Source organism: Protopterus annectens, chromosome 13.part0 (genome assembly GCF_019279795.1).
Source record: "Protopterus annectens isolate FY-2018-M chromosome 13.part0, PAN1.0, whole genome shotgun sequence".
NCBI classification, from domain to species: Eukaryota; Metazoa; Chordata; order Ceratodontiformes; family Protopteridae; genus Protopterus; species Protopterus annectens.
Window position 1 is genome coordinate 329,469,266 of NC_056747.1, and position 20,516 is coordinate 329,489,781.

General features: G+C 38.7%; 1 protein-coding gene across 7 annotated transcripts in view; it reads right to left on the reverse strand.

The window, feature by feature from the left end:
- ARMC6 (armadillo repeat containing 6) overlaps positions 1-20,516 on the reverse strand; it is an 817,201-nt gene that overhangs the window by 233,447 nt on the left and 563,238 nt on the right. For all 7 annotated transcript variants that reach the window (XM_044053937.1, XM_044053934.1, XM_044053935.1 and 4 more), the window contains one exon: positions 14,884-15,015. In XM_044053937.1, the coding sequence (XP_043909872.1) occupies positions 14,884-15,015 (132 nt within the window). The remainder of the gene's footprint in view (positions 1-14,883; positions 15,016-20,516) is intronic.

Sequence of the window (20,516 nt, forward strand, 5' to 3'; positions counted from 1 at the left end):
ATATTCTGTTTGGCAGGTTAATCTTTTATACAGTTGTTTCATGTCATCTACATATGAGCCTATGTCACATCTTACAAAACTTTGTTTTACTGAAAGCCTTAAAACAAAAAAGCATACCTCCAATACACTCCTAAAACCTATTAGCTTTATAAAAACACACAAAACTATGCACATCTTCAAATATTGAAGTTTTACCCTCCTAATAGGAACAAATGTTCCAAACTGACAGCCACACAAAGACTTCAGATAACCTAAAAGAAGGGTAATTCATGCTAAGACGCATGGTACAGCCCATGCCTCTGCTAAGTGCTGTCTGGCTTTGTCTTACTTTTATAGCTCTGTCAGGTAGGAAAACAATTGAATGATTTCAGAAAACATTTTCTCCACGTCATTTCTCTATCAGATTGTCTCCTAGAGACATGAGAACCACACAAAACCACCAAACATACATCTGTTTACTAGGAAAAAAAGCGTTATAATATTCAACATTCTTTTTCGTTTGCTTGCTTTCTCTTTAAACTTGATAGTAGATTAAGTTAAGGGCCTTAACCCAGTCATTTCCCTATGGAAGAATGAGAGAAATTGCATTAATTTTTCCTTTGTCATGCTCTTTTAACTAGATTTTTTTTTTCCTTTCCTTTTTTTTCTTTTTACAATGCAGTACCTAAATTTCTTAAAACTGAACAAATAGAAAGAGAAGGGAGAAATAAAAAAAATAAAAAAAATGGAGCACCTATTTACATTAGTATCCCCGTTACACCTAAAGATAACTGAGGAAACTACATTTTATAGCATGCAAACATCATCATGCACTATTAAAATAGTACCATTAAGAAAAAAAATGTTTTACTTACAGTTAACTTTCTCCCACCACTTCCCCTCTCCTCTCCTCAGTATTTTTCAGAACATTAATGACATGAAGCATGGGATATTCTTTAGAGTCCCCTAGAAGTTTAACAAAGTCCCAGAAAGTCCAATAGTTCCAGATTTTCTTGTTCTGTCATGTTTCACAAATATAATTATTGGTTTGTAATCCCACAATTTTCAAGTTACTGATTTTGTTCCTGTTCATCTCAATCTCCCAAATCCTGTGTCTGCTTAATTTCAAACATATTCTCAATTCTCTTAATCGACTAGTGCTTTTTTACTTCTCTCAAGCATTTTCCACTGAAATATTGGAAAAGGTTTCACTGACACTGTCTCTCTATGGTCTTTATTACCAGAAGAACAAGAAGCAGAATCTCCTTGTTTCACAGCTCACATTTTTGGACAAACTTTTGTATTTCTTCCTCAGCATATACTTCATCAAAAAATGATTTTGTCCCTCCAGGGAAAAATATTTTGAAGATAGCTGGGTATGACCGTTTGAATCTCATGCCTACTTCTTGACATTCTCTGAACAATGGAATACATTTTCTCTTCTTCTGCCTGGTATACAATGAGTAGTCATTCTCCACACTCTGCTCTCTCCCACTATTAGTACTTTGTCCTTCTGCCACAGTTTTCAGAATCAACTCCTTCAGCTAGCAAGATTACATCTTTACTATTAAAGGTCTAGCTTGCTTTCTCATAGCATGGTTTGGCGCATACACACAATGTGCCCTTTCAATTAACAATTCCATGGCATGGAATACCAGTAGAGCTACTTATTTATGCTTTATAAAAGTAAGACAGTCTGTTCCTTCCAGTTTCACTGGTATAGCAGAAAATGTCAGGTTTTCCATACATGCTCTGTCCTCTAGTTTGATTATTTTTTTAAACCTCTCTTCTTGGCAGTCTCATATTCAGCCAGCTTTTTCTTCATTTTGACCTCTGAGTTTTGCAGTTTTATCACCTTATCTGAATATCTGTTTAAAGTGTCTTCCATTTTTTCCAGTCCTTTATTGTTTGAATCGATATACTCCATCAGTGTTTTGTTTATTTTAATCAGGTCTGTGGGCAGTTGCCTTATACTTTCCTCTAGATTACTTGAAGTCATGTCTGGAGCTTCCACTGCTTTTTGCTGAACAGCTGCAGTCCTTTTTCCAGTTAGTATTTATTTGGCACCTTTTGTAGGTGATTTTCCTTAAGGCCCTCAGTTTCTTTTTTCCTGGCATCTAGGCAGTGCACTTACTAGCCCATTACTGAAATTTACTCAGAAATGTATAGGTTCATATGTTCACAGGTAAGTACTATGCTAACTGCCCTTGTGGGCCATTTTAAACCTAGCCAATTACTCCCATGTGAGAATCAAACCCTGCACCTTGTGCCTGTAAGGCAAACACCTTAACCATTATGCTAACCTCCCACCCAGCTAGTTCCACTGGCTTTCTCTGCTAAGTTTCTATTTTCACACTGGGAGAGACAGAATTAAGCCATTACTCAGTGTGCAGCCATCTTGGTAGTACTGACAGGCTTCAAGCTTGTCCAAGGGATGGAAGGCTTTCTGCAGGTTATCTTCCAAGCACTTCTAAGATGACCAACCCCTGGGAGAGATAAGAATGAATTTATGGAGGTTTAAGGTGAACTCTAGTCTGCAGAGAGATTACGGTGAATGTCAATGCTCTGTTTACCTTCTCCTGAGATGCTGCCAGAATGAGGCATTTGTCCAGCTTTGGGAAGATATCAATGCCCTCGATCCTGCAAAAGGCAATTACTGGTGTCAAGCCCTTTGCAAATACCCCTGGGTGTAGTAGATAAACTAAGAGGTAATGAGGTAAACTAAAAACACTCCCTCACAAAATATCTGAGATAGTATCTGTCGTCATTGTGGGTGGCAATATAATGCTAGGCACCCTTTTAAATCAAATGACACTGTCACTGCAAAGGGGTGCACGGGGATAACAGGGTTTTAAGGTCAGCATCTTCACTTTTGACATTTTTAGGAAGATGTTTAGTTTTGACAGGTGCAAGATGGGTCTCCAAGTGTCTTTCCTTCCTTGGAAGTAAAACAAGTCTGGAACAGAACCCTTTCACTTGTTCTTTGTTGGGAACGGAGTCTATTATTTCTTATTACATGAGCTTTGCAATGATGGGGTGTATTATTTCACTTTGTTTTTTGGGGACTTGTGGTATTCCTGCTAAATGATAAATGTTTTTTCATTGTTAACTTGTATCCCTCCTTGATGACTTACAGAAAACAAGAGTCTTTTGTCAGGGATTCCCACACCATGAGACACAGAAAAGAGAGCCTGCCTTCCACTTCGTTTGAGGGTTTGGGGGGAAGCCATACAGTAATTGCTGCTCCCTGCTATAATTTGGGACTTGAGGTCCCTCAGGTTTCTCCTTGTTCCCTTGGCATCTTTTCTTAAAATGACTTTTCTTTCCACCGTTTTGTTTGCCTTTCCCCTACTTATGGTAAAATTGTCATAGTCTGGAAAGGTAATTTCTAATATTGCATGGCATGTGTGGATGAAACAGCTGTTTGACCCCTAGCACAAACTTTTGCCTTCCCTCCATTTTCTTTAAAACTTTACAAGTAGGACTCCCAAAGAGCAAATTCCTGTCAATTTGGGGGGGGGGTTTGAGGATTTGCACTTTTACACTGCTTGGCAGGAGCTGAAGCTTCGAACAGGCAATAAGCCCGATGAAGTTGCTACCCTGAATGCATCATAACCACTCTTGATAGAGCATTATTCCACTTAACTTAGCTGCCTGTGTGAACTGTAACAATTTTGCCTTCAGGTCAGCATCAGACACCTCCCCATTTTTTCCCCTAGGTGGTCCAAGAGAGTCACTGGAACTTGGTCATATGTGTTTGAAGGTCAACAGCCCTAAAGGCCAGGGGAAGCAGATATGCAGATCTTCTAAATTTGTCAAAGGCCTACTTACCTTGGCAATGGGAAGGATGTTAGGAGAGGGGAATCAGTTTGGATGGTTTCTTTTGGATCCATGGATGCTACAGCTGGATGAATCCTATAAAAGGTATTTAAGACAGCCTTGCACCAAATATATGCTGTTTTTATAGGTGGTGGCGTGGTGGCTGAGAATCAGATTCCTGGGAGATTGCTCAGAAGGCATCTTCCAAAGCTACTAAAAGAAGAAGAATTAGGGTATCTCTCCCCATTCAAAGAAATAACAGTATTGTCAGCTGTAAGATTCTTGTAAAGAAACTTGAGTAAATCTGTTACTCTGTAGAATCTGATATCTTAGAAACTAAGGTAACAATCTGTGAAACTTGATGCTGCAGTGATGTGTCCTCTAAAGCTCCCAACACTGCTGGAATGACCACAGGCTTTGAGCAGTCCATGCTAAGTTCACGACATGACACCTCCCTCCCCTCCTCACTTAAAAAAAATATTTAATTTTGTTGAGTGTCTCCAGAAGAGATTTCCTCATAAGTAGATTCTGAGGAGAGAATATTCTCAGATTCATATCTATGATATTAAAGTAATTTATGCAGAGCCTTTTTCAATGGTTGTGGCATTCTTTTGTGGATTTACTTGGTTTCTTAGTCCTTGTTTGTTTTTGGAAGTTCACTCACAATAAAGCCAGACACCCTTGTCATAGGTGACTATCCTTCCATCGACTGGGAAACATATATGAGCACAATCATGCTCGCCCTAAGGTTTCTGGACTTTGTTAATGCAAATGTTCTGAAACAGATAGTCTGCAACCCCACAAGTGGCTCTAATGTCCTTGACCTAGTACTCATCACCATGGGGGAATGAATCACTCCATCACTCCACATGTGGGACCATCCCTGGTAAAGTCCGATCATAAATCAAGTCTCGTTTGAAGTAACAATTGTACCTCACTCCCCCCCCCCCCCCCCAAGGAGTAAAAAGGTTGAAAAAATTCTCCAACACAAACTACAGCCTCCTAAGCGATGGCATAAACAGCTTCAAACCCCCTGCCACTACTGACAGTAATGACTCCTATACGGAGGTGTACACAAATGCCCTGTATAAACACCTATACAAATGTATAGACTCAGCAGTACCAGAACGGATCAAAACAAGGTCCTCACAAAAGAACAAGCCAGCCTGGTGGGCATCTAATATAAATAGGTTATACAACAAGAGAAAGAAACAACTGTCAAAGAACAAGAGGGAACAGTCTCAGCAGAAATGGAACACCCTCCACAGCTTGAACAAGCAAATTAAATATCTTGTAAAGTCCTCTAAATCTAATCATGAAACTAAATTAGCATCCCAAGCTAAGGATAACAAGACATTCTTTAGCTATGTACAAAATTGAAAAGGGAAGGCCCAGCTTTGTGCTGAATTTGTAGTGGATAGTACCACTCAAACTGAACCGAAGGACATTGCAAACCTGCTAACAGACAAGTTTGGTGAAAACTTCATCCCCTTGTCTCCCCCAATCCTACCCCAAAGCATACCTGTCACCAGTCCTCTACCTAGTATCTCCAAAGAGCAGGTCATAACCATATTCTCCAAGGTCAAAAACACAACCTCTATGAGACCACATAACATCCCAGGCTGCTTACTAAATGGTCTACAACAGGAGTTAGCAGAACCACTGGGCACTTTCTTCAACAACAGTCTAAGTACTGGTTTTGTTCCAGTAGAGTTGAAAATAGCAACCGTAATCCCTTTGCACAAAGGGAGTCATTCAACCAACCTTGGGAACTATAGACCCATAAGCCTAACCAACTTCATCTGTAAGGCCATGGAGAGAAGCATCATGGACCTTATCAACAAGGATATAGGAGACCTTCAAACTCTCGGCCTGACCCAGTTTGGCTTAATTAAAGGCAGATCATGCCCGTTAAACCTGGTGGACGTCTTCAAGAATGTCACCAAAGCCCTGGATGAAGGCAAAATAGTACATATTGCCTATCTTGACCTAGCCAAGGCCATTGACACAATTCCCCACTCAGGCATCATCAAGAAACTCACCCAGCTGGGGACTAACCCTACATCATTAAATGGGTAGCCAGCTGGCTCACCGACGAACGCATACAAAGTTGGGGATTCCACCTCTACCACAGACCTATTACAAGTGGCGTTTCACAAGGAAATCCAGGTGAAAATAGGTGGCCTGTGACTTACCAAGTTCGTGGATTACTGTAAACTGGGTGCAATCACTGAATTTCCCAACTATGTCAACATACCACAAAATGGACTTCCACCGATAAATAACTGCTGCCAAAGCAGGGGACTTAAACTTAACGCAAAAAAAAATCATTATCATCCCCTTCAGCAAAGAAGTCCTTGCAAACTACCATGTTAATAATACCACCCCCCCCCCAAGTTCAAACCCAGTGGTGAGAAATCTGGAAACGCAGGCTGATAGCAACCTTAACTTTGATCATGTGTCCACAGTGGTAAGGAAGGCCTTCTACATTTCACATCTCATAAGTAAGGGCACAGTATCCATAGCTAAGGAGGTTATAACTCCCCTGTACTAGTCCCTCATCAGACCAATAATAGAGTACAATGCTCCCTTCTGTATATACTTCATCAGACACCTGCAAGCAGCTGGCGAGACCTCGGAGGTTTCGCAGCAGGAAAATTCAGGGCCTTCAATACATAACCTAAATGGCAAGACTGAAGGCCCCATCACTGTACTCTGTATCATACAGACTGCTTACAGGTAACTTGTGACTAGCCTACAGAGCAGTCTTGGACCCTGCCTTAGTGGAAATGCTGCACAACTGCAAATCAAATGGGATAAGATTCACTCACTCTAGGGACCTTAACCTAGTCTGTGACATTAACAGGACATGCTGGAGAGACAGATACATCTCCCAGAGGATACCACTCCTCTAGAACAAACTCCCAATTCATGTTAAACAGAGGTCCTCAATAATCCTATTTAAGTGTAACTTGGACAATTGGGTTGGAATCCATAAATGTATCCAGAGGGTTTTACTTATGCCCCTCTTGGAAAGGGGCAGCCAGTGCTGATCTTAGATTGCATTGCAAATCTAGACTATATAGCTTGATCTATAAGGGAGCAAGGGTATATCATGGTCTAGGCTTGTAAAGGCCCTTGGGCCAATAGCCTAGTAACCTCCGATGATCCTATGATCTATCAATTATGGCAACACCTTTGCCATTCTTTTATATAGTACAGACATGAACACGTCATAATCATGGTTTAAAACTGAAATGGGTCTATATGAAGCTAAATCTAATGAGCCTTTCCTGTCTTTAGGGAATACAGCAACCACTGCTTTCTTCCAAGATGTTGGGGCTTTCTTTCCTTTTAAAACATACTGTTGAAACTAAATTATCCTGACCTTTATCACATTCGTCCTTCTTAACTTGTAAACTTCCACAGGAATACCATCTGTTCCTAGAGACTTTTCTGAAGATTTATTACACACCATAATTTTTATCTCATTTCTTCCTATCATTTCTTAGTTTTAGAGCCTAATTTACCTCTAATCTGGGCATAATTTAGTCTTCCACAGCTACTTCCATTTCTGCTCATTCTTGATTTCCCCATGTCTCTTGTTCATACAAATGTTTATAAAGTTTCCAAAATAGCTCTAACATCTCTGCAGGATTTCTGCTTATTTTTCTTGTTACAGGCTGCTTAAGTTTGGTGACAGCCCTTTCTGTTGCTCAAGATGTGCTAAAAGTTTTGTGGTCTGTATTTATCATAAAAAATAGCTGCTTAACAGTAAGCTTTCTAAACTAATGCATATTAACCAGACACTCCCTTATTTGCTTTTTAGCACCATGCATCTGCATCTCTTCTTGTTCTGCCAGACTCCCCTTATTCTGCAATGCTTTGTCAGCCCCTCTAAGTAATTATTATTTTTACCCGTATCTCTTTCTCTCTCATTTTTTTTCCTATTTTTTAAACTCCATTTTCATTTTATTTTACTTCATAGCTATAACTTCTGAAGATACTTCTAGGTTTCCCAATAACTCTTGAATAATGTCCACTACCCATTTCCTAAATTCTTGTCATTTTAACAGGTATGTAGGAAAGTGCAAATGTCCCATTTTTACTTCATTACCCTGCATTTCTTTTAATTTTTTATCGGTCATGATCTGAAACAGTTATTGAATATGTACCATTTTCAATTAAATGCACATGATCAAGTGAAATATAATTTCTACCTAGTACAGCCCAGTTTTTGTACCTTGGTGAATAATATGAAATTCTATTAGAGTTGCTACTACTGAATTTACACCTTCCATACCAAACATTTTCTTAACTTTCTTTAGAAGTCTACCCTCCTCTACATTACTTGCCTTCTAGGTACCCTGACACACCCTCACTATTGTAAATGAAGTTCCAGTCCACCATATAAGCAATATTCCCTGCTGAAAGCGGATTATTTCTCAGCAAATTTTCTTAAGCTCCATAATAGCAGTTTTTGGTGGAATATAAATACATGCCATCATAATCCTCCTCTCTTCAAAATAGCCCGTTACTACCACAAATCTACCAGTATTGCCTTTTTTTCTATCACTCATGAAACTCCTCTAGCAATTAATATAATTACACCCTTTTTACTTTGCTCCTGATATTCTGCTGAATATCAATCCTGAAATCCCTTCTTTGTCAAATTCACATGCTCTTTTTTTTTTCCAATATGAGTTTCTGCAGCATCGCTATTTGCACTCTGCATTTCTTAATAATTCAATACTCTTTCCATTTTGTCTATACCTGTAAAGCCATTTACATTCCAAGATATGGATAGCATAGCCATTCTGATAAAAAGCTATTCCCATTTATTATATATAAGTTTGTCTGAATGCATATTTCATGTTACATGCATGCTCTAATGTTTGGCAGGCTGTTCTTTTACACAATTGCTTCTTCTCATCTCCATCTGAAACTATTTGACATTTTTCAAGGCTTTTTGTTTTAAAAAAAACCCTTAAGCAAAAATTTAAATACATTTTCAGTACACCGCCATCCCCAAAAACTTGGAACACACAAAACTATGCAAATCTTAAAAAAATGAAGTTTAATCCTCTAGACAGGAATGGTTGCACCAAATTAACAGATGTATCAACAGACATTACCTACCAAAAATTAAGGTTACCCATGCTAAACAGCATGCTACAGCCTGTGTTTTCTCCTAAACTGATTGCTATATGTACTTTTCTTGCCTCCAATTCCCTCCTAGATATGAAAAACAGTTGTATGCTTTCACAAAACATTTAGCCCTAAAAAGTGCACTAGCTATTTTTAAATATATTTAGACCTATATAATATCTAAATAATATATTTAGATATTATAGGTTACATACCTCCCAGAAAACTTACTGCTTAATGGACCAATAATCTATGAATTTGGCATGCTATACAGTTCTGTTAATTTTGTCATATAAAATTGCTTGTAATAATTTCTGCTGATTTTAATTTTTGTAATATTCTGTATTACTTTTTATGTGACTGTTGCTAGTATTTTTTCTGTATGTATGTACATGGAGCTTTTCTCCCCAGGCCTCCAATGAAAAGGGCTCATACTGGCCCAATGGACTTTCCCGATTAACAAACTGCAAAAAAATAAATAAATAAAACTAAATTGTAAAATTTTCTATTGAATGCATTAAAGTATTATGGTTGCTAGGGATGCTGCTCTTATTCACTTCCCATAAATTCAAACTTTATTTTTCACTGAACTATTTCCCCACTGTACATTTAGAAGTTGCATTTCCTTCAGCAAAGGATGCCCAGAACTCTCAAGATTAATTGCTTGCACCTGCTTATTTGTGCTTTCATAAAACTTCTACAGTCTGTTCCTTCCAGTTTCTCCGGTATAGCAGAAAATCTCAGGTTTTCTCATTGCACTCGGTTTACTAACTTGAAACAGCTCTTCTTGAGAAGTCTCATACTCAGACAGCCTTTTTTTCATTTCATCCTCTGACATTTGCAGTTTTATCAGTTCATCTAAATGGCTAGTTAAATCTTCTATTTTTCCAGAGTTTTGTTTGAGTTGATATACTCCTTCAATGCTTCATGTATTTTAATCACATCTGAGTATATTTGATTTACTTCTTCCTCTAAATTACTGGAAACCATTCCTTGTACCAAAGCTGAAGCTTGAACTGCTTTTTGATGAACAACCACAGGATTATTCCCACCCAATGTTTCTTCTTTACCTTCTCTGGTTGATTTTCTTTTAGGTTCTCTAAATTTCTTCTTTGTTGGCTTCAAGGCAGTATACTTACCAGTATACTAGGTAATGATATCTTGAGTGATGTCTTAAAAAACAGATACTCAAGAGCAGAAATCTTGCAAATTTTGATGGTAAATGGACTGTTCTGCAGTGCAACATGTACCAACTGGTGGCAACTGCGAAAGAGGCAGAATGGAGCCTGTCAGCTTAAGTCTACTAATGGCAAGGGTAAGCAGTACTAGCACAGATTTCCAAAAATAAAAGTAAGTAGTAGTAGTAGTAGGCCAGTAGCACTATGAGTCCCCCAGGGTCCAGGACAAAGTTCCCACATGCTAGATTAATTGGGTGTTAGCAATGATCACTCCATCCATCTGCTTTCAAAAACTTCCATTCTTCAATTATAGCTGCAGCATGTGTTAGAGAGCATACATCAAATTAATGCAAACTTGGTAGTAAGGCAGTAGAATACTCTGTGCCAGCAGAGCTAAATTCTCTATTAACCATCACCCACACTTAACCTAACAACATTTCCTGTAAGCACAGCAGATGCACCAGTGTAACCATAAATCTGACAGATGTTTCCACTAACTTCATTTAGTTCATGTTGTGACTTTTGGACAAATAAATCAAAATACAGTTGTTTAAGTAAACTTACTATGACAGCAGCTGTTCAAATAGATCAGTATTACAGGCCAGCTCCCAAAACTTAAGGACACCTTTCACTCACCCTAAATTTCATACAGCTCGAGAAGAACGGTATGAAGTTAGTGGTTATGGTACCAAACATTCAGAGCTTTCTTATCTCAGAGTAAGGAAGACTTGAGGCCTGCCGGTTAGATACATACTAGGGAAAATAAAAAAATATCCTGGCAAAAACACAACAAAATGAAGGGCGGCGGAGGGAGAGAAGGTGTTCCTACTGCAACAGTGATTTGAACATCTACCGTTATGGTACGTTTACTTACATAGCTGTACTATGTTCATCATTAGATCACTGCTGCATTAGTCTAAACCTATATGGGTTGATTACCAAAGCTTAGAATGGAAGGAAGGAGAAAGAAGGGTCAGAGTCCAAACCTCCCTTGAAGAATAGTCTTAGCAAAACCTGCTCTGGACCTAGAAAAGGAATCTTAGTTTTTAATGTTTTGTAAAAGTATGCATAGATGACCAAGTTGCTGTCTCTAGCATACTTCTACAATCCACCCCTTAGTTTTAGTTCAGGAAAGAAAGTAGGGAGATGAACAGCCTGTCTCAAAGTAAACTGTGAAACCACTTTAGGCATAAATGAAGGATTTGTTCTTAAAAATTTTAGGCAGACTCACCAAAAGGGCCTGTAACTCAGATACTCTTTTTGCAGAAGTCAAAGCAATGAGTAATGCTGTTTTCCAAGTAAAGATCTTCAAATCGGTCTCGTAAGTTGTTTTAAATGATTAAGTGCATGTTTCTCCAGAACAAAATTAAAATCCCAAGAAGGATCCATCTTTCTTCTGTAAGAATATGCAAAACCCCTTTCTAAAACTAACTGACTCAAGTGGGGAAAACTTACAGGAAAATACAGTCAAGTCAGCTTTTTCTGATTGTCCTTGGTTATGGAAGGATCCTCCCTTCTTTTTTACACCTCTCTGCCATTGCTTTCTGAAGTTTCTTTTTGCTTGTACCTTGCTGAGATTGTTTATTCAGTTTCCAAAAAAGGATCTGAAACTGGAAGGAAAGTTCTTATTATATTTTGGCATGGAGGGTTGAAAAATCTGAGTGATTCCCTGCATTAACTTTTCTCTTTCATCATTTGTCAAAGCAAAATCTCAGTTTTTACATCCTTTGCTAAATTCTGGGAATGCAGCCAGGGAAACCTTCTCGTCATTGGCCCTGTTACAGCTGTTCTAGATACAGTATCAGAAGATAAGAACATTTAAAGAGTGGTTACCTGAGACAGACAGGTTATTAAAAATCCAAAGATGTTTTAGTTTCTGAGGAAAGAAAACCATGAACTCTGTGAAGCACTTACCTGATTATCCTAACCTGCAGCCTCAACATTCTAGAGGACAAAATAAAAGATTAGGAATAAGGATAATTGTTTAGAATCTTGGATCCTTGCTGGAGCTAACTTAGCAAAAGTTAGGAAAAATAAAGTCCTCTTTCCAAAGGGGAAAAAACAGTCCAGTTCAGAGTTATTTGACAATGGACAAGAATTCATCGTTGAATAAAAATCTGCTTAAATTCTTAACTGGACTGTTGTTTTTTTTTTCCTCTGGAATGAGGACTTTGTTTAGTTTTGCTAAGTTAGCTCTTGCCAGGATCCAGCAGTCTGAACAGTTTCTGAGGAAAGGAGATCAGCAATTAACTTTTGCATATCATTAAAAAAAGCAACAGAAATTTGGACACGTGAGCCTGACAATTCTCTATTCTGAAGGTTAAGGTAAAAGAAGAATACATTTTCTTCCCAAATCTATCAAATGCTTTCCCATCTTTGTCAGAAGGAATCATGTTAGCAGTGAAAAGATGATTCTGACAAAGAAATCACTGCAGGGTCTTATTTGGGGTTTGAAAATATTTGTGGCTCTGAGGAACCTTGTATATAATTTATTAATCTTTTTAGGGCAGGAGGTTGACAGCCAGGCAAAGGCTTTGCTGCTAAGAAGGCACAATCTAATACTGGTCAGACAGAAGGAACAGCTGCAGACTGTGGAAAACCCACCTGTAATATGTCAGAATATCTTTATTTGGATTTTGGAATTTCTTTTTGTTACAACTGAAAAACCTCTCTCACTCTGGCTATAGCATCACAAAAAAAAAATAAAGGTGAGAATCTGAAGAAATATTTTTCTTCAGTATCTGATCCACCCCCATTTGCAGTGTAGATACTTGAGAAACAATCCAGTTCTAATTCCAGACCCTCAGACTGAGGATCAGAATCAGAGGGACAGGATTTCTTTTCTTTTAAAATTCTGAAAAGAGTCAGAACTTAATAAGCCTTTAGCAAAACTTAATCTTCCCCGGTCTTTCCTATGTGAAATGTAAAGAAAAATGCCTAACTTTGCTTTTTATTTTTCTGGGACCTCGCCAGAAAAAGAAAGCATCGTAGAAAAGTCTCTCCCAGGGAATCAAGCTCCTCAGGTTCATAGGTTCACAGGTTCATACTAGGCTATCTGCCCCGGGGCATTTATAAGCCTAGCCCAATTGTGTTTGGCTTACTCCACCCCTTGATTTGAGTATACTGTGCCCTTTTTAAAGTTCAGTTTACTGTGCCTCTGTCTAATAGTGACACGGAAGTAATCCCCAGGACAAACCTACGATCCCCCATCCACTCATCAAGATTCTTCTTGAAGAGAGTCAGTGAGGTGCTCTGCCTAACATGAATTGGAATTCTATTCCAGAGCGAAGGGAGCCTCTGGGTTATGAATCTGTCCCTCCAGCATGTTCTATTTATTTCTGTGCTGAGGTTCAAATCCCTCGAGCGCGTGGCTCTAAGGGATTTAGATTTACTGAGGTGGAGCATGTCCATTAATTCTGGGTTGGACATAGCTTTATATGTCAGGCATAGATCGCCTCAGCTTCATGATAGAGCATCATCCTTTCCTTTCTACTTCATATGTGGCTCTCCCTTACCTGAACAAGAGACACAAACAGCCACAGAGGATGTGCTTGTCTACTGGTCCTTAAGATGACGGATCGAGAGAAACCAATGAGCAGTCTGAGGTACCTGAAATGGCTACAAAAGAGTCACTCGTTAGTGGCTGAGGAGAACAGAAAGCCTGCTTGAAGAATGAAGACTCTCATACAGCTTTCTTCTTGTGGATGGGGGAAGAGAAAAACTTTACAGTCTGCCATGTTTCATCGAAAAAAGCGCCTAACAAAATTGGCAGATAAGCCTTGAAGAGTCAGTGTGGTATAACCTGACTGGAAATTTAAAGTTTTGATGTAAAATTTTAATGACAACCCCCAAAACTTGTAGACCTAGTCCCTGGCTATAGTTTATGACAGGAAATAGAATTGTTTACGGAAAAAGGAATAATTTAAAATAATTGCCTTGGCTGAAAATTACTTTTTAAAATAATGTTTTCTTTTTTTTTAGTGACAGCCACTAAAACATTAATTCTAGCCTCCATTGGTACTTCTGAAAGAAAATAACTTTTTTTAATATAATTTGACAAAGTAGGTTTTCCCAAATGGGATACTTACCTGCCTGGCCTTGATGACACTCTAGCAGATTGTTGATCACTTACAGCCCACGTGGAAAACAACATTTTCAATGGAAAGAATGTTTTGAAGGTTTGGTACCATAATCACTGACTTTATACAGTTCTCCTCTAGTTATACAGGCGTGGAAGGTGCCCTTAAGCTTTAGAAGCTGTGCATTTTGTTATCCTTATTTACCAAGTCATTTGAAACAGGACAAAAAAATCATCCATAGTTTTTTTTTTATATTATGTAATATCAGCTGGTAAACTTAATTGCTATTCAACAAAAATTGAGTGCAGACTAGAACAAAAGACCTCAGGTAATTTTTATGGAAATAATTAAAGCAAATATTCTACAATATTATGGCAACAAAGACTTCCACATTTTTTTAATGCAGCAATTTACTGACAGGTGATGAAAAATGAAATGAAAACTGCACATAAAAATGAATAACCCATAATTAAAAAATAACAGTCAAATGACAATTAATTCAAAAGTTAACTTAGCATGAAAAAAAAAATTCTCAAATCATATTCCACATGTTGGTTAGCTTTTCATGCAAAGAAAATAAAGGGCCTTAGTGGAGTAACTTAATACAGAAATAAGAAGCAACTGTATTCACTGATGAGACCCGGCACTTCACAAACCACCACCTAGCATCAAAAGCATACCTGTGGACTGGCATGATGTCTATTCACAGCTTGTACAATTAGATCAGCACCACCTGAATTGACAATGGCATCCTTTACATCATCATTGCCTGCAACTGCTCGAATTGCACTTAGAACCTGCTTTACAAGTTCCTAAAAGTTAGAAAAAAATACAGGTTTAGTAGGTAAATGAAGCGGTATGGTACTGTATATTTTACTTCAGAAATACAAAATAAGAATGAAAAGACTGGACTACAGAGCATAAGTTAGGAAATATCCTGTGTGATGCAAACAAAAAGACTGTGCATGTAACTTTCTTCTGAAATGTTAGCATGATCCAGTTTCAAAGGGATAAAGCTTTGACTACTTCTCAAGTAACCACAGTTTGGATACCAGCCTGGGCACCTAACAGAGGCAGAAAGAGAGGATGCACATAACCATTTTTATGATGACAGTGCAGGACACAGCTAGCTACTCACTGCCATAATCCCTTATTAGAGGGGCAGCAGTAATGCCCTCCTCCAGACCTCACATTTGCATGACTGCTGCTCCTCTAATAAGGGATTATGGCACTGAGCAGTCAGCTGTGTCCTGCACATGACCATTTTTATGATGGCAGTGCAGGACACAGCTGGCTGCTCACTGCCAAAATCCCTTATTAGAGGGGCAGGAGTCATGCAAATGTGAGGTCTGGAGGAGGGCATTAGTCTCTTCAAGCCATTGTCTGGTGGCAATCTTAAATTAATGTGTGCAGAAGCATGCACTTACATGTGGCAGGCATCATGGGTCTCCATAATGACACCTCCCTATGCAGGGATGTGGGGGTCAGCCATAATAAACACTCTCATTACCAGAATGTTAATGATGGCATAAAGCACCCTCATGGCTACCTGAATGACAGTCCCCTTTGGACAGTCTTTGCACTAATCCTGTGTGAAATTCCTAGGTAATGGAACAAATGGGCAATGCACAGCTATGCAGGAGCAGGACTGACAGTTGACAGGCATGGGATTAAGATCACACAGAAAAAATGTGTCCTAAAATGTTTCTCAGCATACAGGATCTCAAAGTTCCAGCACTTTTAACTATATAGCTTTCTTACATCAAACTAAATTTAAAAAGTCTTTTATGCAGAAAACAACAAAATCCACTGACAGACCAACAGACTTGACAAATGACTCATGTTGCAGAATATTTCTTTATTCCCCTGTGTTAATATGCTTGTTTACTGCTGTATATCATTTCCTTGCTAGATCAACAATGGAAAATATGAACAAAAACCTGAGTTGTAGGGCAGAAAGGAATTATAAAGTACCCCCACAATCAAACATTAGGGAGATCAGAGATGATCTGAAATTTAGTTCTTCTACAAACTCAAACTTCTAAGACATCCCTTCTGTAGCAATTCTGAAAAGCCTTATGGATATAAAGCCAATATGTACATGGTGATTCAAGAAAGGAAGCAGTACATTTTTGTTGCAAAATTAGAAGCACGAGAGTCTTTCTTTGAGGGGTACAGATAAGAATACAAGAGAGAGGATGGAGAACAACAGAAAGAGCAGTGGTGAAAGTAAACAGATGAATGACAAACGTGGTACTGAAAGCAGATGCTTCACAACATTCAGTTGATGTTCTGGGGAAGGGGCAAAGTACAAAAAATGTTAAAGGACAGCAATGGGATTCTATTATTAAATGCTCAACTTCTTTGTCTTTTTTCTCCCTATTTACTGTCCCTGCCATGAGTAAACAAAAATGCAGCATTTAAAATATTTTAAATTGACTGTTTCCCTCCAACAGAACAGTAACTTACTGTCGTGTGGTGGTTTTACTTTCAAAAAACTTTTGTTCCGCCCTTGCTGCAGTCTCCAATTCATTGATGTCAACAAGGCTATTGAATACAGGTAGTTTTCTGACCGTTTCCCTCCCCAAACTGACATCACCACTACCGTCCTAAAAACCCACCCATGCTGTGATGTCACAGCTCCCTGGTCTTTCCCCTATCCATACAGAAAGTAAAGGCTAGAACAAGGAAACAGTACATGAGTCAAGTCTCTTGCTGTGAGCAGTCAATCACAGCAGGTAACAGCTCAAATTACCCTTAGCACTTTGAGAGAGAGGGAAGTTAGGTGTGAAGGGGGATGGGAAATGAGTCAAACTAGTACAATTCAGGCTTCACAAAAGACTGCAGTTTAGCCATTCTAAAAAGAAAATTAGAAAAACAAACCATAAGACAAGTTGCAAGACGATGGACCATCTTTATTGGAACACACTTTAGCTATTTCGTCAATGGTATAAATGACTTCTTCAGAATTCTTCCAGCGTCCTGCAGCTTTGTCTTTTGGTTCGTTTTTCTAATTTTCATGGTTTGGAGTCCATTCTAAAAAGAAGCAGCAGTAAAAAGCAATTTGAAAGTCTGTTCTGTGACATTTGCACTGTTTGTGTTTTAAGTATTCAGTGAACGGCATGAAATGTTACTTAAAACTAACTGAATGAAAGACAGCAGTGATTGTTTGCATCTTTCGGCTTTTCCCGGTTAGGAGTCGCCACAGCGGAACTCCGGTCCGCTGATGATTGGTAGTTGATTTTTACGTGCCGAGTTACCAGCCCTGACGCACAACCTTCAACGAAGTTAGCCCATTCACGCATGTCTCCACGCAGAAGACGCTCTAGCTGAGAATGACAGACAGCAGTGTATTCATGTAAAATCAATGCAGTGACAGGAGCTTTAGACAGAAAGAAGCCTGCGTGATGTCATTTTTTACAAACAAGCAATACATTGTGGGATACCTAGAGGCAGACTAAACAATCAGAATTACTTCAAGATGCCAGACCCCATGTAGTTAGACTGAGAAATTACATATAAAAATATTTAAAAACCTGTAAATAGTCCAAGAGTGGTGTTAAAATACAGGAAACACAAAACATGATGAAAGAAACATGTTTTCCGAGTCTATCTCCTTTAAAGTGGAAGCCAGGGAATGAAGCAATGTGAACCCGGTGAATTTCATTAAACCAGCAATTACATAAACAGAAATAACACACTGAATGATCTGACTTGGGAGATACACATAAGAAATTATGCCTTCGGACACAGTTAAAATAAAGCCACGGGTTATGGATGAACAGATAACAGCATTTTAAAAGTTAAAGACAGAGCGCATTTATTTGTACCATGGCTAAGTTTAGTAATCCCTTAAATACGGCAGAAACTCATTAAGTGCAGTTTGGAAAAAAATGCTTCTACTCTATAAAATTTTGGCACATAAGAATTAAATGTAAGAATATAATACAGTGCAATTTTTGTAGGGAAATTTTTATGACGTCTGAAGGTCGACTGTATGACAATGAACAGATGGCTAAAGATCCAACTACTTGAATGAGGTCAGAATGGGCAGAAGGGATTCTCCTTACAGTTGAGATGCAATGAGTTGAGACACATATTAAATAATGGTGAATCAGGTAATCAGGTGGTGAATACCTCACAAGAAGGAGATGCGAGTGCCCCTCCAAATGTTTTTAATTAAGGAGACTAACAAAAACATGTTTTTAAATTAATGTGCAAATCCCATTTTCCAAACTTTGCTGTTGATAAAATAGGATTTCCATAGTAATTCTTAAAAGGACTAACAACAAACTCTTTTGGGATGAATGAGGGGAATAAGTCTGCTAACAGTGAGTAACTGACTTACACCAAGAAAATGAAGTATGCAAGTCCTGTTGGCATAAAAGGACAAAACCGGATTACAACCCTGTCGACTGGAGTTCAATTAGTGTCTCAGGCATCTGCTGGAGCTGGCAAGGAAAGAAAGGAATAATGCAGCTAAGTATGCTCAACTTCCTTTGGGGAGAGGGAATAGGTGTGTGTCTAGGCACACAAGCCAAGACAGAACTTCGGGTGGAGACCAAGAATCATGTGTTGATACTGTCTACAATGGAGGCAGAGCCAACTGATTACATATGCAACAAAACATGTATGTGCATCATGATAGCCCATGGTACACCAAACCTGAGATGGTTTGGGCATGTGCAGCACATAGGGAGTACAACAGGAAAAAAAAAACTGATGGCTGCCTTAATGACAGCACTTGTTAGCGTCTCTTGTTCCAAATGAAACTAGAAAATAAATGGGACAATTACCCAAGTTGGGGGCTGATGGTTTGCATGCAGCAGAGAAAATAAATGAAACCAAAAAGGAAAAAAAGGTGAATTACAATAATGAATATAACGAAAAGATGAGCAAAGAAAGTAATGACACATTTTTCTAAAGGCCAAAGCAAGACTCAAAAAGGAAACAGAAGCACCAAAGCAAGGAAAAAGACTCCTTAACAGCTGCCCAACAAATGTTCAGATGACATGACTTTTGCCAAACGTAATACAGCGTCTCACTTTCAACCTGTTATGAGTTAAACAAATACATGATATGTTTTCACTAGCTCACCTTTTTATACCTTTTATAACACAAATGTAATAATACATAAACAAAAGATACATGTGTATCTGACCATAGTGGTAAATCTGGAAGACCAGGTCCATACTCAAACTGTAAAATGAAGCTTGGCATTGTAACCACTTAGCAGGGTATAACTTTTCATGGCTGCCAAGACCACTCCCTTTATCTGACAATGTACCACAGTATGAAGCCTCTCCATTTATGAAGTGAGCTATGCAAAATGCCAGCAGATCTGTCATTATGGCAAGTGAATAACTTTCATAACTAGTAAAAGAAAGCTGATTCTGTATACCAGCATGAAAGAGTCCAAAACTAATACTCCTAAATGGCCTCCCTTATGACAGAATATCCTTTGTAACACTGACATCAAAGGAAGATCTGCAACTGGAAATCAAAATTGGCTTATACTATGCAAAGGTGCAGACAGAACACCAGAATAAGAAGTTATGTACCTACCATAAAGTTCCATGTTAGTTGTCTTCTCTCGCCTTCTTTCTTGCTGGATGGGTTCGGAGCCAATCCTCGGCTCTGACTCGGCCACTTACTAAAGCTCGAGAGCTAATTTTACCAGCTCAAGGCAACCCTATATCCCATGATGCAAGGCGAAGACTACCCAGATCTCGTTTGGTAGCCAAGGAAATTATGCAATACATTCCTCCAACTGGAGAGGAGGAGGAAGAGGTAATAATAGTAATAACGATAATAATAAAAATAATCATAATAATCCCCCGAAAAAGATCAACCTAATCTAGTGAAACTAGAAAGCTGATTAGTTGGAAAAATTGAATTAAGCCTCTTAAGGGAAGAGGCACAATCTTCTCGGTCTGACCAGGCTAGGGGGATGGTGGGCAGGACGCAAGAAAGAAGGCGAGAGAAGACAACTATGGAACGTTATGGTAGGTACATAACTTCTTAATGTTAAGTTGTCAATCTCGCCTTCATTCTTGCAGGATGGGACCGCGTCCCTAGCACCTTTATCCTGGGTGGCTCAATGGAACAGACTCTTGAGAACGGTGGAACCAAAATTCGCTCTGTCTCTGGAGGCCAAGTCTAATTTGTAATGTGAAACAAAGGTATGAGGAGAGGCCCATGTGGCTGCTGCACAAATAGTGTCTATTGGAAGTCTAGCCTGAAAAGCTGTAGATGTAGCTAGAGCTCTGGTAGAATGGGCTTTTGGCCTAGAAATTAACTCTTTACCTCTGAG